General features: G+C 41.0%; 1 protein-coding gene across 4 annotated transcripts in view; it reads right to left on the bottom strand.

Moving 5' to 3' along the window:
- LOC125450989 (ubiquilin-1-like) overlaps positions 1-27733 on the bottom strand; it is a 52531-nt gene that overhangs the window by 2605 nt on the left and 22193 nt on the right. The window contains exons 3-10 of one of the 4 annotated variants that reach the window (XM_048527554.2): positions 26065-26177; positions 21525-21787; positions 20900-21058; positions 18231-18420; positions 17428-17576; positions 8154-8237; positions 7344-7459; positions 5245-5386 (exon numbers count right to left, since the gene is read on the bottom strand). In XM_048527554.2, coding sequence (XP_048383511.1) covers positions 5245-5386; positions 7344-7459; positions 8154-8237; positions 17428-17576; positions 18231-18420; positions 20900-21058; positions 21525-21787; positions 26065-26177 — 1216 coding nt within the window. The remainder of the gene's footprint in view (positions 1-5244; positions 5387-7343; positions 7460-8153; positions 8238-17427; positions 17577-18230; positions 18421-20899; positions 21059-21524; positions 21788-26064; positions 26178-27733) is intronic. The other 3 variants (XM_048527555.2, XM_048527556.2, XM_048527557.2) reach the window with 3 other exon arrangements.

The following is a 27733-nucleotide window of genomic DNA, read 5'->3' as shown; positions in this document are numbered from 1 at the left end:
TCCCTAACCTGTTTTTCCTCTCACCCATCCCTTCCTCCCACCCCAAGCCGCACCTCCATCTCCTACCTACTAACCTCATCCCACCTCCTTGACCTGTCCGTCTTCCCTGGACTGACCTATCCCCTCCCTACCTCCCCACCTATCTTGTTTTCTCTCCATCTTCGGTCCGCCTCCCCCCCTCTCCCTATTTATTCCAGAACGCTCACCCCATCCCCCTCTCTGATGAAGGGTCTAGGCCCGAAACGTCAGCTTTTGTGCTCCTGAGATGCTGCTGGACCTGCTGTGTTCATCCAGCCTCACATTTCATTATCTTTATTCAAAGGCATGTACTTTCCCCTGAAACAGGTTCTTCAAGTAAGCATTTGACCAGCTGCTTTCAACACAAGCAATTTCACAGGCAGCTTACAGCAAAAGGGAAACAATTACCAAAGACAACACAAATCAAATGAAAATGGAAAATACTGGAAAGTATTCAATAGCGAGAGAAACAGTTAATATTTTGGATCAGTAATCATTTATCAGAAGAAATGCTTAAACCTGTAGAATCTTTCCACTATTTCCTGCTCTCAATTTAACCTAGAAAAGTAATTTATTGCTCGAGAAGATCAATAAATTATATTAAAAAACTATGGCTTGGAAAATACAATAGGAAGTAACAGGATGGCATGAAAGTATGGAGCCTCTTGCTTCAGCCATCTATCCAAACATAGAACATTACAGCACAGTACAGGCCCTTCAACCCTCGATGTTGTGCCGACCTGTCATACCGATCTGAAGCCCATCTAACCTACACTATTCCATGTACGTCCATATGCTTATCCAATGACGACTTAAATGTACCTAAAGTTGGCGAATCTACTACCGTTGCAGGCAAAGCGTTCCACATTCCCTTTCTACTCTGAGTAAAGAAACCACCTCTGACATCTGTCCTATATCTTTCACCCCTCAATTTAAAGCTACGCCCCCTCATGCTCGCCGTCACCATCCTAGGAAAAAGGCTCTCCCTATCCACCCTATCTAACCCTCTGATTATTTTATATGTTTCAATTAAGTCATCTCTCAACCTTCTTCTCTCAATGAAAACAGCCTCAAGTTCCTCAGCCTTTCCTTGTAAGACCTTCCCTCCATACCAGGCAACATCCTAGTAAATCTCCTCTGCACCCTTTCCAAAGCTTCCACATCCTTCTTATAATGCGGTGACCAGAACTGTACGCAATACTCCAAGTGCGGCCGCACCAGAGTTTTGTACAGCTGCAGCATAACCTCTTGGTTCCGGAACTCGATCCCTCTATTAATAAAAGCTAAAACACTGTATGCCTTCTTAACAGCCCTGTCAACCTGGGTGGCAACTTTCAAGGATCTGTGTACATGGACACTGAGATCTCTGCTCACCTACACTACTAAGAATCTTACCATTAGCCCAGTACTTTGCCTTCTGGTTACTCCTACCAAAGTACATCATCTCACACTTGTCTGCATTAAACTCCATTTACCACCTCTCAGCCCAGCTCCGCAGCTTATCTATGTCTCTCTGCAACATACAGCATCCTTCATCACTATCCACAACTCCACCGACCTTCGTGTCGTCCGCAAATTTACTAACCCATCCTTCTACGGCCTCATCCAGGTCTTTTTTATAAATGACAAACAGCAGTGGACCCAACACCAAACAACTGATATAAACAAAGTATTGCTTTGTTGCAAAGAAATCTGAAACAAAAACAAAACATTATTGGAGAAATTCAGCCAATCTGGCAACATCTTTGAAGAAAAAAAAGAGTTAACACGGAGTACAACACTGTTCTGAGGAGGGGTTGCTGGACTCAAAGTTTACAGTTCGTTCTCCCAGTAGATGTTGCCAGAACTGCCCAGTTCCTTCAGCAATTGGTTGGTAATGTAACAGTCAAGTTTGCAACCAGCAGAAAGAAAATCAAAAATGACAATGGCATGAGATGTCATGTTTTTACTGCATATGACAAAAGGAAAGTAATTATTGTCTGAAAGATAAGGTGGTACGAACAGGCCAGAAAAAGCCGTCCTTATTAAATCCATTTACACTAAGTATTGTAGTGTGTTGAAGATTAATCTTGTCATTCATGAATTAAGTGAACTCAAAAATATGTCTTTAGTTGTATAGATCTGCCAAATGGGTAAAGGGTTTAACTAACACAGCGTAGTACAGAGGAGAGTAGAGTGTTGGAGGTGTTATCTTTCAGATAAGATGTTAAACCAGGGTCCCATCTGCAGCCTCTGGTCGGCATCGACAGCAAGCTCTCACCTCCAACCAACATCAATAAAACAGATTACCTAAGCTTTGCAAAACACCTACACTCGATTCGCACTAAACAACTGCACCTCCAGTCACAAACCATTTCAACTCCCCCCACCCATTCTGCATACGACAGCTCCATCCTGGGCGTCCTCCAGTGCCACAACGATGCCACCCGAAGGTTGCAGGAACAACAACTCATATTCCGCTTGGGAATCGTGCAGCCCAATGCTATCAGTGTGGACTTCACGAGCTTCAAAATCTCCCCTCCCACTACTGCATCCAAAACCAGCCCAGCTCATCCCCACCTCCCTAACCTTTCCTTCCTCCCACCTCAAGCCCCACTCCCATCTCCTATCCACTAACCTCATCCCACCCCTTTGACCTGTCCCGTGCTCCCTGCACTGACCTATCTCCTCCCTACCTCCCCATCTACGCTCACCTTTACTGGTTCCATCCACGCCTCTTTGACCTGTTTGACTCCTCTCTACCTATCTTCTCCTCTATACATCTTCTATCCACCTCCCGCTCTCTCCCTATTTATTTCAGAACCTCGTTCCCCTCTCCCACTTTTGAAGGGTCTAGGCCCGAAACGTCAGCCTTCCTGCTCCTCTGATGCTGCTTCGCCTGCTGTGTTCATCCAGCTCTACACCTTGGTATCTCAGATTCTCCAGCATCTGCAGTTCCTACTATCTCTATCCGAGCATCATACTGAGTTTTATAAAATCATAGGATTCAAAGACATTTTATCCTTTTGTTTCAGCCCTTCAGCAGCATTATCCTTTTAGTTTTCTCTCTCTTACCCCACAGCCTGCAAGCATTTTTTGGATTCCTTCTTAAAGTTACCATGCACCACTATCAGACATTGCATTCCAGGTCATAACTATAACTCACTCATTTTCAGCTCTACTGTATTTGTCACTTGAAATGTGGGGCTCCTGGTTACTAAAGCTTCTGCCACTGGCAACAGTATGTTCTTGTTTATTCAATCAAACCTTTCTGAACACATTACTTAACCTTCTGTGTATGAAGGACAACACTCAGATTCTCTAGCTTCTCAATCTAACTGGAGTTCCCCTATCAGTAGTGCCATTCCAATAATTCTACTCTTCACTTTTTAAAAACTTGCCCTCCTTCCAGAAGTGTGACTACTTAAAACCAAACAACACTCCAGGTGAGGTTTATCTCAATGATTTCTAAAGGTTTGACACAATACTTTAGTTTTAGTCTATGTTTCCACTTATAAATCAAAACTTCTGTTTGCCACTTGTCCTGCCAACTTCAAACACAGTTCTTTATGATAAAGTTTTTCTGATGAAGGATCTAGGCACAAAATGTCAGCTTTTGTGCTCCTAAGATGCTGCTTGGCCTGCTGTGTTCATCCAGCTCCACACTTTGTTATCCCTTTATGATATAGCACTATTTTAAACATTAAACCATTTAGTTTATATTGCATCTTCCCATTATTCATTGCAAAACACATCTCAGTGCTCTTGTTACTTTGTATCCACTATGTGTTTGCCTGATTTATGAGTTTCCAGCTTCCTACTTTTCAGAATTTCATTTTATGTTAAAATTTATTCATGGGATGTCTGCACTGCTGGCAAGGGCAGCTTTACTGACCATCTCTAGTTGCCCTGAACAAGGTAGTGGTGAGCTGATTCTTGAATCATTACAGTCCATGTGTTATACTGTGAAATCATCAATGCTGTACTATAATTTGCAAATTTCAATTATTGACAATTTTGCATCCATGTTCTTCTTTAATCCCACGGACTTCAGTTTTGCCAATACGTCTATTACTTAGTGCTTTAACAAACACTATATACACACCAACTGCCTTATTCTTGTCAATCTTCTCCATTACTTTCTCATTGAACTCAATTCAGGTGAAAGTGATTTGCCTTTTAAACAATCTCTATTGGCTACCATTGGTAAAATTATGTTTTTCCTAACTGACAATTAAATTTTAGATTATTAGCTTTGAAAGTTTCTCTACTATTATCTTTAGATTCAATTGCCTTTGATTAGCCAATTATCACTTTTTGCTTTTTACTGGGATTTTTTTTATTGGGACTTTGGGATACACAATAACAGTCGCCCAGTTGAGGCTGATAGCCAAGTTCGGTACCCACAAGGACGGGGTCAACTTGGATCTTGGGTTCATGGTGCACTACAGGTGACTCCACACACACTCTCACATGTTCCCCCTCCCCCTCTCCCTTCATTGTTTAATACATCCTCATGAGCAATGTCACCCTTTGTTTTTTTTAAAACTTATAAAATCTGCGTCTGATTCCAACTCTCCCACTAACACCTGAAGGAGCGAGGCTCCAAATGCTTGTTTTCAAATAAACCTGTTGGAATATAATCTGGTGTTGTGTCATTTCTGATCTTGTCCACCCAAATGCAACACCAGCACTTCCACATCATTCTTTTTATGGAGCAGGGCATACATTTATTTTCCTTCAACTCTCAGATACCAGATTCATATCTAAGGGGTGAAGTATTGTGACTGGAACTCCACAATTTCCATGTTCCTACCAAAGTGGCTGTCTTTTCCACTGATAACCCTTTAGATGCCTCTTTAGCCTAACACAGTAGTTTCTCTACTATCTTTCCCTTAACTGTAACATTGGCAGTAATCTCTTCTCTAGTCAGTACAAACCTCTCCAGTGTAGCTGAGTACACTGCTTTATTCCCAAAAATTGCCCATCTGATCTTAATTAAATAATTGTGGGGAAGCCCCAACATACCATCAGGCATTTCCCACTTATAATCTAGGGCTGCAACCTGAAAATCCAGCACCCTTCCAAGATTGCAGGGCAATTTGAAGATTATGATGCAATTGGTTTATGAACAACTGAATTTCAATCCCATATAACAAGGACAACTACTACTTTCGAGGGGGGCTGGAAACTCATTGTTCTACCGTAATTTTTGATCAAATGTATTTTCATTTAATTTCCTACTACCTGTGAATTCGTCCCAGCTAATGCTTGCAACATCTGCTGCACAAAATGCTGTTGTCCATCAGTTCCCATTCTCCCGCTTGCTCCAGTGTTTTCATCTGAACCAGGTGCAACTGTGCCAATTCCTCCAATACCACTGCCATACCTTAGAGAGAGAGAAAAATTAAACTGTATACTTCATAGCTTCTAACAGAGAATGAGATATTATCAACATTAACACCATTGTACAAATGAAACATTTCCAAAAGCCATGTCACAAGCACTGTGCCTAAAATTGTGTCACATTTAATTTACACTAATAAGCATAAACGAATATTTCGGCAAAAGGATACAGATTAGGTTCGTTCTGATGATTTTGTATGTTCAAATTGAAACAGCACTGATTACAGGTTACGTTTAAGAGCAACAAATTAAACAGATCAATTAAGCTTGAACAGAGCAAAATAGTCTTTTTGCCTAAAAACTGCAGAAAACAGAAACGTGTTGTAGCCACATTAACAGCAACTTAGTCACAGTCAACATTAAAGTCCTTCAAAATAACAGTGATAACTGAAAGCACAGAACACTTTTTTGTCAAGTGAACCCTTTGGTTTGTTTTTGCATGAGTTTTAACAAGGAGCAAAGTCATCAGATTTGTAAATGATACAAGTCAGCTTTTTTCTAGCTTGAGAGAAGCAATGCATAGTGCTGTAGGGGCTTTACATATTAAAAAAAATGCAAGTGTGCCTTCTCAAAAGAAGGCACTTTCACAGGTTGCAGGCTTAGCTGGCTAGTGTAGCATGTGTTATTTATTCCTAGCTGCTCAAGAGATTAATGAGCTGCCTTCTTCATCCACTGCAGTCTGTATGATCCAAATACACCACATATTGTTAGGAAGGGAGTTCCAGGAATACTGTTACAAGTCAAGGTGTTGTACGGGGAATGAATGCCGAAGGTGACAGATGGGATGCCAAATAGCAGGTTTTGTCCTGGATGGCATTAGGCTTCTTCAGTGTTGAACAGACACTCATCTAGACAAATCGAAAAATATTGTATCATACGACTGATCTGTACCTTGCAGATGATGTACAAGCTCGAAAGTCAGGAGACAAGTTGCTCATTGCAGAATGCCTACCCTCCAACTTCTGTTGTAACCAGATAGTTATATGACTAGCCCAATTCAATTTCTAGTCGATGGTAACCCCCAAATTGTTGATAGTGGGGGATTCAGCAATGGTAATGCAATTGAACATCAAGGGGCATTGGTGAGATTCTCTGGTTAGAACTCGCTTTTGCCTTGCACTTAAGTGGCAGGATTTAGATCCAGGTACAGTGGAGGACCAGGAATACTGTTACAAGTCAAGGTGTTGTAGTGGGACATCCATGCCACATATCAGCTCAAACCTGAATGTTTTGTCTGTCAGGCTTGGCTGGGAACACAGACAACATTCTTCAGTATCAGGTACTATAATCAGCTACAAGTCCAGATCTAACTTTACGATGGAAGAAAGGTCATTGATAAAGCAGTTCAAGATTGTATGCATGGTTGGGCGTAGGGCATCGTTGTTAGCAATGCCTTCATTAAGAGGAGGCAAATTAGACTGGTCTAAGTCTATAGCTGTGGTCAGGAAAATTTTAAGAAACTAAGACTTGATTACAAGCCAAACCTGGGATTGTCCGTACTTCATATAATAATCATATTTAATCCATATTAATCCCAGTGCCAACTATACTTGGATACATTAAATGCAACTAACTTTCCAGCAGAAACTGAAACACAAGGGAAAAAAGGAATTGAAGAATATATTGATGGGGTTAGATTGAGGCGAATGGGAGAACATTGAATTGACTACAAATGCAAGCATAAACCCATTGCAGCAAACTCTCTGATGAAGGGTCCAGGCCCGAAACGTCAGCTTTTGTGCTCCTGAGATGCTACTTGGCCTGCTGTGTTCATCCAGCCTCACATTTTATTATCTTGGATTCTCCAGCATCTGCAGTTCCCATTATCTCTGCAGCAAATGGCCTCATTGTTTTGTAAAATGAATGTATTATTTAGGTCTAACAGTATTTTCATTTATTTTTGGAGCAGCAAATAACTTGTTCCATTGCCAAATTCTTACCCTGGCAGAAGCCCTGGCGCCTCGGTAGATAAGGTCTGCAGGCCTTGCTGAATCTGTAGCAAAGCCTGCATGGCTCTTGGATTTGACATAGCAGACAATGTTTCAGGGTTCTGCATCTGAAATTACAAGAACATGGTAGCTTGCTTAAGGCTGAAAGTGTGAGTTTCATACATTTTTGCAGTATAAGCTTTAAGAGACTCCAACACACACCGCAGCATTGGTACAGTTCACTAAACGACTGCGTCACAATTCGTACTAGATTGCACTGCAGAATTAGCAGCTATACATCTGCACACCATCAATAAGAGTTGCACATTTTATCAATGTTTAAGTCAATTCAACCTCCACAGAGTAGAGTAAGAAAAAGCAAGACCATAGATCGTTGCCTATTGCACCAATGTGGTGGTAAAATCATGAGGGAGAAGGGTACACCAGAATGAGGACAAATTTGGATTGTATGAGAAACATTTGACCAATGGATCTTGGATTTTAAACAGTACCACAATGTTTTGAGAAGTATTACGAAGGTGGTTGAGCGAGTATAAGCTGAGGGGGTAGCCGAGACCACAGAGGATTTAATGTATTTATGTGCAGATTGTGAAGCGTGCAAAGTAAACAAAACGTGAATAGCTAAACCAATTTAATCCATGCACACTAGCAAAGATTAAACCATTTTATGCATTATCATTTTACTTTAGAGCACTCATACAATTCATCTGTGCAATGATGGTTTATACCTACACCATCCATCTACGCTCAATCATGAGCAATTTCTGCTTGAGGAAATTAAGCCACAAACAACTGATTTACCTGCTGTAGAAAGTTAGGGATCTGTTGCCTCATTTGGTCTTGTAGCTGAGGGTTTCCAGCAAACAATGGATTGTTCAGCATGATCTGCAATATACAAAAAACTGCGTCAGCTCATTCATTTGAATGAATCTTTTATTTTCTGATATTGTGATACAATAGAGCCTTGTTAACAAATCTGACCAATTTGTTTACTTCACAGAGTATGCAATAAGTATAATTTTTATAATTGTAGTGGAAATATTTTAAACATTAAAATGTTGTTTCAATTTTGAAAATTATACTAGCCTCTACAAATTAAGTTCTGAGACATGTTAAGTTATTCAATCTCAGATGAGACAATGTCACAAAGTATTGGCTCCCTCCCAAAAAGTACCCCACAGTCAAACTACATGTTTGCCAAAAGGTCAAACAACTAGGAAAGGGAAGAGGAGAAATGGAAATGTTTGCCGTAGAATTCAAGAATTCAGGCCCAGGTGGCTGAAGGTATAATGGTAAAGTGATTAAAATCAGATGGGAGATGGTGTAGTGACACCAAAACTGGACAAATAATCCAGAGGCACAAGTTAATGCTCTGGAATTTATGGGAGCTAGTGGAAAATTAATTTAATTAATTAAATCTTGAATTGAAACCTAATCATCAGTAATGATGTCAAAAGAGCTAGTACTGATTGTTTGTTTTAAAACTCATCTGATTCACTGCTGTCCCTCACAGAAGGAAATCTGCCACTATTATCTGGTTTGGCCTACATGTGACTTCAGATTCAGTGTGGTTAGTCTTAATTAAAAATACATTTATAGGGTATGTACATCATTGGTTAAGATAGTATTTATTGCCCATCCCCAAGTGCTATTGAAAAAGGTGATTGTGAGTTCATTTCTTCAACCACTGCCGTCCATACTCAGTGCATACTCAGGAAGGGAGCTGCAGGACACCGATTCAGAGACACTGCAGGAACACTGATATAGTTTCAAGACAGACTGTTGGTGGCTCACAGAGGATCTTGAAGATGGTGGTGCTCCCATGCATCTGTAACCGTGGTCCTCCTTTGTAGAGGTTGCAAGTTTCGTAGGTCCTATTGCAGGAGCCTTGGAAAGGTATCACAATGCACCCTGTAGATAGTATGCACTGCTACCACTGCACTTCCAAGGTGAAGGGAATGACTACTAAAGGTGTTGGATAGGTTGCTAATTAGGCAGCTACTTTGTTTTGGATGGTATCCATTTCTGTAGCAGAAATAGGCCAATGAACACATCGAGCCTTCTTTGCCATTCAATGAGATCTGATAATCCAAATTCCAATCTTTTGCCCTTTCCCCATGACCCTCAATTCACTTACTGCTTAAAAATCTGTCCAACTCAGCTGTGAATATGCTTACTGACCGAGTCTCAAGTCCTCTGCAATAAAGAAATCTAGATTCACCATATCTCTGCCTTAAATGGGTGACTCCTTATTCCAAGATTAAGCCCTCTTGTCCTAGTCTCTCCCACATGTGAAAATACTTTTCCACATCTACACTGTCAAGTCCCCAACAAAACATGTATGTTTCAATAAGATTGTATTGCATTCTTCTAAACTCCAATGAGTTCAGCACATACCTGACATCAGCCCAGTGAATTTTCTCTATACTGCCTCCAAGTCTTTCTCTCCTTAGAGAAAGTGTTCATAGTAGTCCAGCTGTGGTCTGAATAGTGTCCTGTACAGTTTTAGTAAGGCCAAAATTCCATTTGCCTTCCATATTAGCTGCTGAACTTACATGCTAACTTTTCACGATGTTTGCATGAGGGCTTCCAAATTCTCCTGTTCAATAGCTTTCTGTGGTCCTTCTCCATTTAAATAATATTCAGATCCTCTATTCTTCCTGCTGAAGTGCATAACCTCATATCTTCCCACATATATTCCATCCGTCAAGTTTGCTAGCCATTTGCTTAACTTGTCTCTATCCATCTGCAGACTCAATCATCCTCACCACCTGCCTTCTCATCTATTTTTATCCATCACAAACCTGGCTATAATACATTGACTTTTCTCAACAAGTCAATAACATAGACCGCAACTAAGCATGATCCCTGTGGCATCCTCTACACTAATATACTACCTCCAACACCACAGGTTCTTAAGTAGCTGAACACGTAGTACCTTATCAATTGCCTTCTGAAATTCTGTATATTTTGTCCACTGCATCCCCTTTACCTATCCTGTTTGTTACCTCCTCAAAGAGCTCCATTAAATTTGTTAGGCATGATTTCCCCCTTCATGAAGCCAGGCTGATTCTGTTTGATCGTATGAATTTCTAAGTGATCCTCCTGTATCCTTTATAATAGTCTCCAACATTTCCCCCAGTATGATGTTAAGCTAACTGGCATTTAGCTATCTGTTCTGTTTTGTCTCCCTCCCATTATAAATAAAAAAATTATATTGGCAATTTTCCAATTCTTGGGAACTTTTCTACAATCTAAGGATTCTAGTGCATCCATTTCCTCTGCAGTTACTTTTTTAAAAATATCCTAGGCTGCTCCCATCAGATATAGTTGACTTATAGGTTGTTAGCCCCATTAGTGTCTCTCTTTTTCTCTAGTGCTAGCCATGGTGTTTATTTGCTCTCCTTCTGCCGCTTGATTATTTAGTAATTGTGAAATTACCATCAGCATCTTCTACTAAAGTACTTATTCAACTGCCTTTCCATTTCCCCAGCCTCATTCTCTAAAAGGCCTGTGTCAACATTGGTCTTTCTCTTCCTTATAAACAGTTTCTTACTGTCTTATCTTGATATTATTTGCAAGTATATCCTGAGTTTACCTTCTCTCTCTATTAGTTTGGGTAATCTTTATCGGTTTCTAAAAAAAACTGTACCAACCCTTTGACTTACCAGCAATTGTTGCCATTTTGAATGCTTTTTTCTTTTGATTTTATGCTATAACTATAATTGGCTTATCCTTTTCTCACTGGGGCACATTTTTGCTGCGAGACATGAACTATTTTCTTAATTGCCTACCATTGTTCCTCAACCTGTCTTTCCTTTCCCAGTCTACTCCAGCTAGCACTGTCCACATTCCTTTACAATTACTCTTAAAACATTTGTGTCAAGCTATATTGTTAGAGCTGCACTCAAAGCGAGTGGACAGTATTCTACTGCACTTCAGATTTGTGTTTTGTAGACAGTAGGAAGCCGAGAGGTGACTTGATAGAGAATACAAAATCATGAGGGGCACAGATAAAGTGATTAGCAAAGGTCTTTACCCCAGGGTAGGGGAGTCCAAAACTAGAGGGCATAGGTTTAAGATGACAGGGAAATGATTTAAAAGGGACCTTAGGGGCAATTCATTTACAGAGGGTGATGACTATGTGGTACAAACTATCAAAGGAAGTGGTAGAGCTGGGTACAATAACATTTAAAAAGACATGTGGGCAGGTTTAGAGGGATGTGGACTATATGCAGGAAAATGGGTCTAGTTCAGTTTAGGAACCTGATCAGCATGGATGAGTTGAGCCAAAGAGCCTGTTTCTATGCTGTATGACTCAGAGATGGTAAACATGCATGGGTTTTGATTTGATTTATTGTCACGTACTGAAATACAGTGAAAGTACTGGATTGCATGCGAACCAGACAAATCATACCTTACATTGTTATGTTACCCTGATGTAAAGGAGTGCCGAATACAGTGTTACAGCTACAAAGAAAGTATGGAGAAAGATCAACTCAAATATATTGAGAGGTCCATTCATAAGTTCAATAACAATGGGGAAAAAGCTGTTCTTAAATGTGTTTTCAAACTTTTGTATCCTCTCCCCAATGGAAGAGGGTGGAAGAGAATATAACCAAGGTGGGAAGGGGTCCTTGATTATGTTGACACCTTTCCTGAAGCAGCGGGAAGTGTCGAAGAGTCAGTGGAAGGAAGGTTGGTTTTCATGATGGACTGAGCTGTGTTCACAATTTCTTGTGGTATGGCAAGTCTGGGCCCAATACCAAGCTGTGATGCATCCAAATAGGATGCTTTCTTTGATGCATCTATAAAAATTTGTAAGAGTCATTGTGGACATGCCTAATTTCTTTAGCCTTCTGAAGAAGTAGAGGTGTAGTGTTTTCTTGACTGTTGTGTCAATGTGGATGGACCAAGATAGATCATTGGTGATATTTACTCCTAGAAATGTGAAGCTCTCTCCCATCTCCACCATTGATACAGAAAGAGGCATATCCTGCTTCCTGAAGTCAATGACCAACATTGTTGACATTGAGGGAGAGATTGTTTTCTTTCCACTAAGCTATGTTTCTCCTTCCTGTACTGTTATCGTTGTTTGAGATCCAACACGTTACAGTGGTGTCATCAGCACATTCGCAAGTGGAGTTAGAACTGAATTTGGCCACACTGTCATGTCAGGAGGAGTGACTCAGCACAGAATTCCCAACCTGACCGACCACAGTACTCACATGGCTATTCTAGTTCTGTTTCTCATAAATAGCAACCCTCCAGGATTTGAGGAATTCAGTCATGGTAATGTCAAAGGGTTAATTAAGATCGGATACTTTCTTCTCTGGCATGAATGTTACTTGTCATTAGTCAACTCAAGGCTGAATACTGTCCTAGTTTTGCCACATTTGGATACTGACTGTTTCAGTTGCTGAGGAGTTGGAAGAGTGTCAAACATTGCACATCCCCACTTCTGACCTTATGACGAAGGAAAGTTCATTGATGGAGCAGCTGAAGATGGCTGGAACAAAAACAGAGGTTGCTGGAAAAGCTCAGCAGGTCTGGCAGCATCTGTGAAGAAAACATCAGAGTTAACGTTTTGGGTTTGGTTACCCTTCCTCAGAACTGGGTGGACCTGGTTTCCTACCCTGAGGAACTCAAGGGTCCTTGATGTGGCAATGTCCCTACCTCTGGGCTAGAAGGCCCAGGTTGAAGTCCCAATTGGTCCAGATGTGTAATAACATCTCTGAACGAGGCGATTAGAAAACACCAACTCAGAAGAACTGCTGCAGGGACGTCGGAATTCCAATAAACATGATTAACAGGGCCTCAACTATGTCAGACTAAACTCTTGCACTTCCACCCTCACCTCTTCTTTCTGTCAGAACAATGACAGGGTTCCACTTATCCTCATTTTTCATCCCTGCTACAGTACTCACTCTTTGTTTTTAAGTGTGCATGGGTCTGTGAAGTCTATATGTTGGCAGATTGATTAGGGTGTGGAATCACGTGGTGGTGACACAGCTACCCAGCTCAGACAGAATATTGCCAAGTGAAAGTATCATTCTTCACCATTTCTGGAAGGACACCACCACCATACACATCCTCCAGTCTCCTGTAAACGATCCATGGGGAGCATTCCCGCCATGACATCGAACAATACAGCACAGACAGGCCCTTCGGCCCTCGATGATGGGCTGACCTGTGAACTAATCTAAGCCCCTCCGCCTACACTATCCCATCATTATCCACATGCTTATCCAAGGACTGTTTAAATGGCCCTAATGTGGCTGAGTTAAATACATTGGCAGGCAGGGCGTTCCACCCCCTTTCCACTCTGAATAAAGAACCTGCCTCTGACATGTGTCTTAAATCTATCACCCCTCAATTTGTAGCTATGCCCCCTTGTACAAGCTGAAGTCATCATCCTCGGAAAAAGACTCTCACTGTCCACCCCATCTGATCCTCTGATCATCTTGTATGTCTCTATTAAATCCCCTCTTAGCCTCCTTCTCTCCAATGAGAACAGACCCAAGTCCCTCAGCCTTCCTTCATAGGGCCTGCGCTCCAGACCAGGCAACATCCTGGTAAATCTCCTCTACACCTTTTCCAATGCTTCCACATCCTTCCTGTAATGGCACGCAATATTCCAAAGGAGGCCGCACTAGCGTTTTGTACAATTGCATCATGACATCACGGCTCCGGAACTCAATCCCTCTACCAAAACCTAAAACACCGTAATCCTTAACAGCACTATCAAGCTGGGTGGCAACTTTCAGGGATCTATGTACATGGACACCAAGATCCCTCTGCACATTCACACTACCAAGAATCTTTCCATTGGCCCGGTATTCTGCCTTCCTATTATTCCTCCCAAAGTGAATCACCTCACATTTATCCGTATAAACTCCATTTGCCACCCTTCAGCCCAATTCTGCAGTTTATCCAAGTCTCCCTGCAACTTGCAACATTCTTCCACACTGTCCACCACTCCACCAACTTTAGTGTCATCTGCAACTTACTAACCCATCCACCAATGTCTACATCCATGTCATTTTTATAAATGACTTGGATGTAAACAAACAGCAGTGGCCCCAAAACAGATCCTTGAGGCACACCACTAGTAACCGGACTTCAGGCTGAATATTTTCCATCAACCACCACTCACTGCCTTCTTACAGAAAGCCAGTTTCTAATCCAAACTGCTAAATCTCCCTCAATCCCGTGCCTCTGTATTTTCTCCAATAGCCTACCACATGGAACCTTATCAAAAGGCTTTACTGAAGTCCATGTACACCACGTCAACTGCCCTACCCTCATCCACATGCTTGGTCACCTTCTTAAAAAACTCAATGAGGTTTGTGAGACACGACCTGCCCCTGACGAATCCATGCTGACTATCAAATTGTTGCTTGCTAGATGATTATAAATCCTATCTCTTATAATCCTTTCCAAAATTCTTCCTACAACAGACGTAAGGCTCACAGGTCTATAATTACTTGGGTCATCCCTACTGTCTTTCTTGAACAAGGGCACAACATTTGCAATCCTCCAGTCCTCTGGTACTAAACCTGTAGACAATGAGGACTTAAAGATCAAGGCCAAAGGCTCCACCACCTCCTTGCTAGCTTCCCAGAGAATCCTCAAAAAACCCCATTTGGCCCAGGAGATTTATCCGCCTTCAGACCTTCTAGAATTGATAACACCGCCTCCTTACTAACCTTAATCCTTTCAATTCTAGTAGCCCTTAACTCAGACATCTTGCTCCACTCTTCCAAACACCTAATGCTTCCTCATTAGCCATGACATCGCAGGTCTATCACTTGCCTGCTGACATGTATCCTCAACTGTCCAAAGCCCAAAACCCAACTTACAAGATGAAGCAGCATTTTACTTGCACTTATTTAAATCTAGTCTCTTGCACACACTGCTAATAAATATGGTCTCCATTACATTGTGGAGATGAAACATAGACTGGACTGGGAGACTGCAAAACACTGGCTCACTTTGCAGAATGCCCCCACTCTTCATAGTAGGATTGTTTGGTCCTCTCTATTTCATATTGCTTTTGCGATTTCACATGCAGTCCTGCGTGGTTACTTTACTGGGTTAATATCTGTTTTAGGCAGATCTGGCACTGCTCCAGTTAATGCCCTCCTGTACTCTTCACTTAACCAAGGTTCAACCTTAACCTGGTTTGATGGTAATGGTAGAATAGGGAGTACGCTAGGCCATGTAACTGAATACAATTCTCCAGCTGAACGCCTACGGCACCTCCTAAATGCTCGGCCTTGAGTTGCTAGATCTATTCAAAAATGTGTCTACCTCATTCAGCCCAAAGCAGGACTAAAGACCTAAAACTAACTTTAAGGATATGAGCCTTGCCACCAGAACCTATATCCAATGAAATAACTTACGAACAATGAATTAAAGCAGCACAGATATCCAAGGGGTGGGTGTGTGGCTAAAGGAGATTAGAGGTGGAGGAGAATTGGAAAAGAAGAATGAGAATTTTAAAAGAGGTGTTGTCTGACCAGGTGACAACATAGATCGACAAGCACCATGGGAACTGCATTTGGAGAGAGGCTTCGCATAGAGTTTTTGTGATACTGAGTACACTAAATAGGGTCATTGGCAAGAGTGTGTTGGCATTATTAAGAGCACCACTGATCAGAGTTTCAGCAGATGAGCTAAGGCAGGAGTGAAGTGGAAACAGATGCTCTTAGTAATGTCATGAAATATGTAGTAGAAGCTCATTCTGAGGTGAAATATAACTCTCAAGGTTGTGAACACTTTGCTTCAGCCTCAGAGTTACCATGGAGAGTACTGTCATTAAGAGACATGTTTGTGACAAGGACTAAAATACATTTATTTTTCCCAGCATGTGATTGGAGGAAAATTTCTGCTTACCCTGTTCTAGATGGCAGACAACGTGACAATTTAGAGACAGAGGAATAGTTAAGAGAATGGATGATGAGAATGAGATCGATTTGTGGTAACTGGCACTGAGTATTCTGTGGCTGCGATCAGGTAAACACCAGAAGTACAGCCATGTGGGAGTAAGAAGTTAAGCTATTACAGGTGATTCCCTAGCTGTGACTAGATAAGTGTGAATGGAACTTGAAGGCAATACCACGTATTTGGAGGGAGAGAATGCAGTCAACTTGTCATAGGCTGCAGATGCCCTTTTACTAAGGCGGGTGAGACGGAGGAGATTTCAAATAGGGGTTCTGATCCAATGAGATATCCAGTAATACTCTTCAGTGTTGGATCAGACCAAGATCAAGTTCAGCTGTAATGGAAGCCTACAATCGTATTACAATGGAAACTTCTAGACTGACATTAACTATGGATATTTTTTGACCAAAAAATATCTAAATTAAAAGATTAAAGGGAAGAAATTGAGAGATAAACAATTTTATTGGTGCTGACTGTGCTTAAAAAAAGTGATAATAAAGTCACAAGTTGAAAAACAATATCACCACCAGTTGAAATAACAGACATCAAATCTACATATCACAATTTTGCAATACAATTCAAAGCTTAATGTTCATTACTTTGGATCTTTGAACACCAAAGTCTTAAGTGACCAATTGGTTACCAACATTCAAAACATAATTGGTTAACCTCAAACTCAAAAGCAGCGTAGCTTCAAAATTTCACAGTAGCATTTCCATCTCTGTTAGATAATTGTAGTTTGGAATTCCAATCTGGAACATCACTACTTAGGTGATACTGCACTAGGGTGCCTGTGTTACATTGTTACCTGCACTATTGTTTGTATGAGACATTAAACTGAAGCTGGACTGTTTTAGGTCAGTATTAAAAGGTCTGTTGTATTAAAAGTTGAATAGGGAGCTTTCCAAATTATTAGCATTAATACTTTTCCCTCAACTAACATCACCAACAAATATTAATTTGACAATTTATCTCAACTCAGTTTATAGAATATTGCTGGAGCAGAATGGTGGTTATATTTATATGTTAAATGCTGTACTTTAAATGTGTCACATTATTTCAAAATATAAATGCTATTATCTGGTACACTTAATTTACAGAAAACACAATGAGATATCCGGGTCTGTACCTGTGCAGCAAGATCAGGATTCTGACTCAGGGATTGCATTATACTCCTCATGTAAGGCGCTGAGAGCATGTTCTGCATGAGCTGTGGGTTTTCTGTGATCTGCTGCAATAAGCTCTGCATACCTGGTGTGTTGAACATACCAGATCCTGCTGAGGAAAAGATCATTAAGTAAGTTTAGAACTTCACAAACGTAGGTTGGTAATGGATGCTCGAGTAGGTTACCCCTAGAACTGAAATCCTATGCCCAGGATTAGTATGCCAGTAGTGCAGATATGGGAGAGGTAAAGATGGAGGAACAAAAAAAAAACAGGAAAACAAAATGAAAACAGAATGAGGAGAGGGAAAGAGAAAAAAGGAAATAGAAGAAGAAATACACTTCTTAATCACGAGATGCCTACCATTAAGAAATGCCAAATTTTCACTTGGCACAGCAGAATAGAGATCTTAAGGAGGATGATTCTATTTAGAAACATTTGTACATTAAGAAGTTCTTTGTAGTGTATTGCAAGCCTTTGGAACCTTTTCTTTAGAAGAATCAAAATAATAAACTACAGAAACAAAAATTGAGTTAGCGCTCATGAATAGTTTGCTTTGCAGGATACTAATTTAACAAAAAGAAACTTAAATGCAATTCTAGAATGTACTGGACTCTATATATACTGGTTAAGCATTCAATTTAATAAACTCATTAATGAATTTATTTTTTGCAATTTGCGGTTTTAACTAATGGAAAGAAAAAGCCAATGAATGAAATGCTTACATTCTCTGGAGTTCTTATACTATTGCTGACAAAGGAATTTTACCTCCCAATCCAGCTCCTAGACTTGGCGTTGTAGATTGACTGGTAGTTCCACCTGTGGTTGTACTCGTAGGGGTCTGTGAACTTGACAGGGGAGCCCAGGGATTAGGCAAAGGGTCTCGATTCTCTGTACGTGATGGCTGATTGCCTCCATCAGGATTACTCACCAAGGATGCAAAAGGATTGCCCCCAAACTAGAGTAAAAAAATGAAGTACAATGTAGTCTTTACAAAGTAATAATCAGTCTCTTCATCTTTTAATGCTGTTGAATGCTTAACATACCTATAAGTCATATCCCAACTTACTGATGTCAAAAACATAGCTCAATTTTCATTTAAAATTTTGCCAAAATCCTGTACCATCCCATTCAAGTTTTGAAAGTTTTAAAAAAGCCTGAGAATTAATTTTCACTCAAAATGGTGACAACAGCAGTCATGAATTCACTTTTGGAAGCTAATTTAACCACCTACAAAACAGAAAACCACTTTTGTCTTGGGACAAAACATCCCAACATCAAAAACTGGGTGGCCAAATTTTTTAAGATTTCACATACAGACAAGGTAAAGTTTGCTGACTAAAATGGTCTTATTCAAATATTTAGCAAATTGTTTTGACAAACTATCTGAAAAATTCTGCTTATTCTTTGATTTAACTCAAAGCTTCTAGTAATTTAGCAGCTTGTTTGCAAAACAGGTTTATCGATTTTGGTTTTACAATGTGTTCTTAGTAGTAGAGGTTTGCGCATCAGAATTTTTAGTGAGCAAATTATGCTATTCAGGTACTGAGTATGGAGTGGATTACTACTATTGGAATAATTTATTCTCTTAAGCTGACTGGGACACGATGAGTCTCCGCTAGTTCAACATCAACTACATGTTTGCTTCACAACTGCAAATTTCAGGAATTCATTGATGAATATATCTATCGAGTCCATAAGCATGACTCAGAACTTCTTGGTCACTTGCTATTTCAGACCTCAACTTCACAAATTTCCAATCACTCTCAAGATGCACCTCTCATCTTTAAAATATGCATTTTACAGTCTTTCAGATTTAACATGGGGTCAACAATTTCATATCATAATGAGTTGCAAGTTTTTCAGACAACTCCTCCATACTCATCTTTAGTTTTCATATTGACTCTCCCTTTTGGTCTTCTATCATCTTTTTTTAGTGTTTTTTTTCATCGTAGCCATCATCCATTCTAACACAATCATTCCCACTTCTTGCCTTTTTCCCTGTCTGTATTTGCTAAAGAAATTGATACATCTTTCCGCAGATGCTGCTGAACCTGTTCTCAGCACTTTTGGTTTTATTACAGCAACTGTAGAACTATTTGAGAGTTAACATTTCGTATGTACAATTAGCTTTTAGCATTTACATAGAAACGTAATCTAAGAAACATGACAGCACACAAGGTAGCCATTTAGCCTATTAGGTTCATGAGATATTGACAAATATAACATAGGCAAAGCACCGGAGGTCAGATGTAGCACAACTAGATGCAGAATAAAGATCTCCATGTACCTCAGCCCAAGGTTTAGAAGGAGGCACCAAAGTTTGGAACGAATTAATTTTCTACATGAATCATCTTCAGTATACAGTAATCTCTTGCATCTTATTTGGGGAGCTGTGGTGTAGTGGTAATTTCACCGGACAAGTAATTCAGAACCGAAACTGATACTCTGGGTATAGGAGTTTGAATCCCACTATGGCAGATGGTGGAAAATGAATCCAATAAAAGCAAGTTCAATGGCAACCACATAACCACTGTTAATTGAGTAAAAACCCATTGGATCCACAGATGACATTGAGGGAAAGCATTCTGCTTTCTTTTCCTGGCTTGGCCTACATGTAACTCCAGACCAACAGCAATGTGATACTTAAACACCCTATTAACACTTGATTCGCACTAAACAACTGCACCTCCCAGTTCAACTCCCCCTCCCATTCCTCAGACGACATGTCCATCCTGGGCCTCCTGCAGTGCGACAACAATGCCACCCGAAGATTGCAGGAACAGCAACTCATATTCTGCTTGGGAACCCTGCAGCCCAATGATATCAATGTGGGCTTCGCAAGCTTCAAAACCTCCCCTCCCCCTACTACATCCCAAAACCAGCCCAGCTCGCCCCCACCTCCCTAACCTGTCCTTCCTCCCACCTATCGCCCCACCCCCACCTCCTTCCTACTAACCTCATCCCACGCACCCCCCCCCCCCTTGACTTGTCCGTCCTCCATGGATTGACCTTTCTCCTCCCTACCTTCCCACCAACACTCACCTTTACTGGCTCCATCCCCAGCTCTGACCTGTCTGTCTCCTCTCCACCTATCATCTCCTCTATCCATCTTCTATGCGCCTCCGCCCTCTCCCTATTTATTTCAGAACCCCCTTCCCCTCCTCCATTTCTGGAGGAGGGTCTAGGCCCGAAACGTCAGCCTTCCTGCTCGTCTGATGCTGCTTGGCCTGCTTTGTTCATCCAGCTCTACACCTGGTTATCTCATGACAAAAATTCAGTCAGTTTGTAGTTAAGTGTTCAAATATGCCACCTGCTTTAATAAAAGAAAAAAAAACAGGGGACAAATACAGTATTTCCATCCAATTAGGATGCTGAATTGGAACAAAAAACACTCTGCCATTCCTTCACCAGGAAGAAAATGATTGCCTACTTACTTGTTCTTGGGCAGCATTTAACATTGGTTCCTGGATGTCAGTGTACATTCGCCTTAAGGCATTATAACCACCTGGGATACTTTCTAAGTTGCTAAGTGCTCGGTCTTGGTTTCGCATCATTTCCTGCATCATAGCTGGATTTCGAGCAAGTTCCAAAGTCTAGTTGGAAAAATGACAACAGTTAGACTAACCAGACAGACAACAGTAATGCACATGTTCAAAAAAACAAATTAAAATATGAGCAAAACAGTAGCTCTTTACACAGAATTTAGATTCAATGAAAATTATGCTTGCATCAATACACTTTCTAAAAGGAAAACATTTTTAAAAGACCATTGCAAGTCTCTTAAATTTCGTCCCAAAGCATTTGAGACCAATAAAATTGTACTAAGTATGGGCATAGGCAGCAGAATGAAAAGAGGCAATTCAGCTATTACAACTGCTCCTGTCCTTTTTCTCTCTGGGAATTCTTGAGGTTTTCAGGGGACATCAACGAGTTGACATATTGAGAAGGGAATTTCATTTGCTTGGGAGAAAGAACAGAGTAGTTTTTGCAATGTAATTTTTATTGATTTTCAGGGCATGAAAAAAATTGTAATCTCTTTGCTTGCTCATTCTGACTTACTTGTCTCATTATGTCTGGGTTATTAAGCATGTGACTGATCTCTGGATTTCGCTGAATCAACTGCTGCATCTGTGGGTTAGTCACAATTAATTGTCTCATCATGTCAGGATTAGACAGCATGTTCTGTACAAAAGGGTTTTCCATTATCTGAGACATCATTTCTGGATTCGACATGAGCTGTCGCTGCATCTGAGTCTGTAACTCCAGGAAGTTGGATGAATTCAGTCCCAAGCTGCTCAAACCTGCAAGTCCTCCCAATCCACCTGGAACACACAAGATAACAGGTCAGTGCCGGTAAACAACACAAAAGTCGAAATACGTCAAACAAGTTCAATTTTTTAAAAAAATAAGTTGCTTCAAGTGCAATCTCAACAGCATCATAAGTTCAGCTAGCTTCCACATACAACCACAAATGAATAACCCTCAGTAGGAATCTGCTGCACCATGTGGAGTCATACCAAACAAAGAGGGTAGGAGGCCAATTATACCAGCCACAGGACATCACTGTAAAAGTTCCTAGGCCCAACCATTTTCAGCTGCTTCATCAATGACCTCCTAGCATTAAAAAGGTCAGAAGTTCATTAATGATTGGATAATGCTTGGCATCATTTCTAATATGTCAGAAGTATTGTGTCCACATGCAGTGATACCCAGGCATCATGTAGGTTTGGGCTACAGATGACAAGTAACAGTCATGCCACACATGCAGAGCAATGACTATGCCCAATGACACATGCATGATGTTCATTGGCTTTGCTATCAATTCATAAGCCTATAAATGAAAAAGCTAGTCTGACAGGCACCAGGAAACCATTGTCAATTGTTTAAAAAAATGTGGGTGAAGGATTTCTTTTTATAAAATGGGCTGTGGGTGTTGCTTACTGAGCCAGCAATGTTTTGCCCATCTCTGGTCTCCCTTGATAAAGTAGTGATGACCTGCTGCAGTCCATGTGCCTTTTGGGATAGGCCCACAATCCTTCTACAGAGGCAGTTTCAAATTCTGAATGAGCAACACTGAAGGAATGGGGATAAATTTCTAAATTTAAAAAAACTTAAAGAAGAACTGCAGATGCTATAAATCAAGTACTAGAAAGAAGTTGCTGGAAAAGCTCACCAGGTCTGGCAGCTTCTGAGAACAAACAGAGTTAACGTTTCGGGTCTGGTGACCCATCCCCAGAACTGATGGTATCTGAGAAAATGTTGGTTTATGTGCAGAAGATAGGGTATAGAGAGGAGTTAAGGAATAAGTGATAGGTAGGTATACAACCCAAAACAGACAGAACAGTTGGACAAAGGAGTTGATAACAATCTAGCTAAGAGGGTGAATAGCTGTTAATAGGGATTATTAGTGGCTAACAATAGGTAATGTGAAATAGCAAGCTATTTGGTAACAAGGCCTGGTACGTGTGGTAGGGGGCCAGGACATAGAGAGTTCATAGGCCCTAAAATTATTTAACTCGATATTGAATCCAGAGAGCTGCAGGGTCTCATGCAGAAAATGAGGAGTTGTTCTTCCAACTTGCACCGAGCTTCGTTGGAACACAGCAAGCCCAAGACAGAGGTGCTAACCAGAGAACAGGGTGGTGTGAGAGAGTGGCAAGCAATAGAAAGCTCAGGGTCTTTTTTTTTTCCTGTGGGCAGAATATAAATGTTCCACAAAGTGGTCACCCTGTCCATGCCTCATTTCCCCAACGTGGAGAAGACCACATTGCAAGCAGCGAATGCAGCCAACTAGAGATTGTGGGAATTGCAGGTACTTCTAAGTCAGGGTCATAAGTGGCTTAGAGAAGAACATGCAGGTAACAACATTCCCACGAATCCAATGGCCTTGCCCTTCTAGGTGATAGTGGTTGAAAATTCCGAAAGTACTATCCAAGGAACCTTGGTAAAGTTCTGCACCACATCTTATAGATGGTGCACACTGCGGCTGCTGTGCATTAGTGCTGGAAGGTGTAAGCAATTGAGGAAATGATGCCAAGGAAGTGGGCTGCTCGGTCCTGATTACATCAGGCTTCTTCAGTGTTGTTAAAGCTGTAAGTATTCCAGATAAATGAGAAGCATTCCAGTACACACATAACCTGTGCTTTGTAGACCGTGGACAGGCTTTAACAAGTCAGGTGAGTTCCTCACTGCAGCCTCTGACATGCTTTTGTAGCAACAATATTTATTTGGTTAGTCCAGTCGAGTTTCTGGTCAGTGCTAAGTCCAGGATGTTGACAGTGGAATATTCAGTAACAGCTGTGCTATTGAATATCAACCAATAAGAGGTCAATTCTCTTTTGCTGGAAAGTATAATTGCCTGGCACTCGTGAGATGCAAAAATAGGAATTGCTGGAGAAATTCAGTAGATCAGTGGACTCGAAGTGTTAACTCCGCTCTCTCCATACAGGCGATCAGACCTGTGGAGTTTCCAGCAACTTATGTTTTTGTTCCAAATATCCAGCATCTGCAGCTCTTTGTTTTATTTTAACTTGCAATGAAAACGTTCCGTGCTACTTGTCAGCTGAAACACAGATATTGTTTTATTTGGGCATGAACCTGCTTCAGAATCCAAGAATTCACATTGTAACAAAGTGCTGAGTGGTGGCTAAAGAGGGTAAGAAACATCTGTCCAACGAACTTCGTCTGGTCTCCATGTGTCTGGAGACCCACGGCAATGTGCTTGACTCTCAACTGTCTTCAAATGGATAAACAAGCCACTTAGTTTGAGAGCATTAAGGAAGGCCAACAAACTCTGGGCTAACACCACCCAAGCTCCGAAAATAAAGGTTTAAAAGAAAAAAAAACAAACTTGCCAGATTAGGTGCAGTTCCAACAACTTTCATGGAGCTTGACTCTGCACAACAAAGTAGCCCTTTGATTGGCATCCCATCCATGATGTTCAACATTCACCTCTTGTACCACCATTGCATAGTAGCAACAGTATCAACATCAACAAGATGTGCTGCTGTAACTCCTCAAAGTTCCTCTAACAGCTACTTTCAAACCTACAATCACTATTATTGCTAGGTCAAAGGCAGCAGATGCATGGGAACAACACCATCTGGAAATTCCTGTCCAAGCCCTTCACCATCCTGACTTGGAACTTTATAACTGTTTCTTCACTGTCACTGGGCCAAAATCATGGAACTCCCTTCCTAACAGCACTGTGGGCATCTCTATTCTGAGGACTGTGGTAGTTAAAGATGGCAATTCATTATTATCATCTCCAGGATATGTTAGAAGTGGACAATCAATGCCAAAGACGCCCATATCCCACGAACAAATAAGCAAAACATCACACCAGGGTAGGCCAGGGTACGGCAGGCCTAAGTGAGCCCAAAGACAATAAGTGACTAGGGTACACATGAATAACAATAGCCTTTCTCAAACATATGCAATCTGATTCACTGCCTTTGAATGAGACAAAAACATTTCTAACTTACACCTCGCCCCTTTATTTTAGGAAAATGCTGATGGTTGCACCTTATTCCTTGGCTAAACAAGCAGGAAGTTAACAGCGACTAGGTGCCTGTCATCACTACTTATGTGGTTATAAGAAGCTACTTTCAAATTTTCCCCTCTTTATGCCTTGAAGCTAGAAGATGGGATGTGGTGGTGAGAAAAGTAACATAAGTAGCTTTACTTTCCCCAACGCAAAATTTAAATTTGCTTTTGCATGACAGATCATAGTGAAAAAGAACACACCTTAAAAGAACATAAAAATTAAGACCTCTCAAGGTGCACAAGCAAAAGACGGAGCTTGCCTGATTACATTCAAGGATCAGAGGAAAACTTGTAGAGTCCCTTCCTAAATTATCCTATACTGTTTTCCTCACATTCCTGCTGCCCTATCCAAAAGGGATAATATGATCAGAGATAATGGGAACTGCAGATGCTGGAGAATCCAGGATAACAAAGTGTGGAGCTGGATGAACACAGCAGGCCAAGGAGCACAAAAGCTGACGTTTCGAGCCTAGACCCTTCATCAGAAAAAGGGGGATGGGGAGAGGGTTCTGAAATAAATAAGGGGGGGGGAGGCGGATCAAAGAGGGATAGAAGAGAAGATAGGTGGAGAGGAAAGTATAGGTGCGGAGATAGGGAGGGGATAGGTCAGTCCGGGGAGGACAGACAGGTCAAGGGGGCAGGATGAGGTCAGTAGGTAGGAAATGGAGGTTCGGGATAATAAGACAGTGCTTGTAAAATGCACTGGATCAGGATGTGGGCAATTTGACACACTGGTTGCCCTGGTCAAGTTTTCTTGGCTTTGTCTGTACACTAATTCTTTCCCAATCTCAAATACAATCTGCATCAATTGCAACACAAGATTGTAAAAGCATTTTATATTTACCAAATGAAGACCAACAATCATGGTAATGAGAAGGTTCTTCTATTGCTGTGGCAGCACATTCATATCTAATCTAATTTAATGAATAATGAGATGATTTGGAAGAGAATTAAGGGCTTACAGTACTGAACAGTCTCTTGCCACTCAAGCGATGAAGCTGTTAAGCTGGTAGCTTACTCTGGACTTGTTTAACTTTCTATTAACGAGACTTACCAAGGCTACTGGTAGTCGAGGCCGTACTACTGGATGTTGCTGAAGTAGCTGCAGTACTGTTTTGGCTGTCAGGTTGGCTCTGTTGCTCTGGAGGCCTTAAAGACAATGGGAGACTGTTAGAACAAATTTTTGTTTTATATTTGTGGAATGTGAAAGCTTTAATGTTGATTACAGTGAAGTACATTTTTGCTGAGGTAATGGTAAACTACACATCTCAGACATTTAATTTCAGCTCAAGCAAGCCCAAATTTTAGTTGTAAGGTCTCTGAATTTTATGCCTTGGGTCCACATCAGAACAGCATCTTCTATTACTGCCAAAGTCTGCTGGACTCTGAGGCAGTTCCAGCTGATTGGAAAGCAGCAAATGCGACACCATTTTTAAAAAATGGAGACGGATGAAAGGCAGGTAACTAACAGCTCATTAGCTTAACTTCAGTGGTCGGGGAAAACCTTTATTCAAGAAAGAAATAGCAAGACGTCAAGATAGAAACTAGTCCACAGGGCAGATGCAACATGGGTTCATGAAGGCAGGTCATGTTTAACTAATTTACTAGAATTGTTCGAGGATATACCAAGCATGGTGGACAACAGGGAATCAGTGCGTCTGAACTTCTAGAAGACATTCAACAAGGTGCGCACAAAAGGCTGCTGCATAAGATAAATGTGCAAATGGGGTTACAGATAATGTATCAGCATGGGTAGAAGACTGCTTAATAAACATGAAGCAAAGAGTGAGAATAAATGGGTGTTTTTCTGGTTGACAAAGTGGCTAGTGATGTGCCTCAGGGATCAGTGTTAGGACTGCAATTGTTTACAATTTACATAGATGATTTAGAGTTGGAGACCAAGTATAATGAGTCAAAGTTCGCAGATGGCATGAACATGAATGTGTATGGCAAAGCGTGCAGAGGGATTACAGTTAAGCAAAGCAAGTGGGCAAGGTCTGACAGATGGAGTACAATGTTCATAGATGTGAGGACATCCATTTGGTAGGAATACAGCAAAATGGGCCATTACTTAAATGGTGAAAAATTGCAGGTACAACAGGTAATTAAGGCAAATAGAATGCTGTCCTTCATTACTAGAGCGACGGGTTTTAAAAACAGTGAGGTTACACTGCAACTGTGCAGGATGGTGGTGAGGCTACACCTGAAGTACTATGTGTAGTTCTGGTCACCTTACTGGAGAAAGGATATACTGCCACTGGAGGTTCACTAGGTTGATTCCGGAGTTGAAAAGGCTGAGGAGGACAGACTGAGTGAATTGGGAGAATACTCCTTATAATTTAGAAGGAGGGGGAATCCTATAAAAACAAAATGAAATTATGAAGGGAATAGATAAGACGGAAGCAGGTAAAACTAGAACTAGGGGGCATAGCCTCAAAACAAGGGGGAGCAGATTTAGGAATCCAAGCAGGCCATTGCAGCCAATTGGATTGCTCTTTAGAGCCAGCAAAAGCACAATGGGAGAATGGTCTTTTCAGTGAAGTGACTTGGTGGAGATACTACAGGTAAAAAGTGACATAGCACTATTTGAATCATCGAAACATTTTTCAGCCAACCATTACATCTCCTTCTCAAAAGTAGATGCAAACACTAAAGCAACTTCCAATATACTCAGCAGCATTCTCAGCTGCACTAGTTCATACTGCCTATAATATGCATCAATA

Source organism: Stegostoma tigrinum, chromosome 3, assembly GCF_030684315.1.
Source record: "Stegostoma tigrinum isolate sSteTig4 chromosome 3, sSteTig4.hap1, whole genome shotgun sequence".
NCBI classification, from domain to species: domain Eukaryota; kingdom Metazoa; phylum Chordata; class Chondrichthyes; order Orectolobiformes; family Stegostomatidae; genus Stegostoma; species Stegostoma tigrinum.
This window is presented reverse-complemented; position numbering and strand designations above follow the sequence as displayed.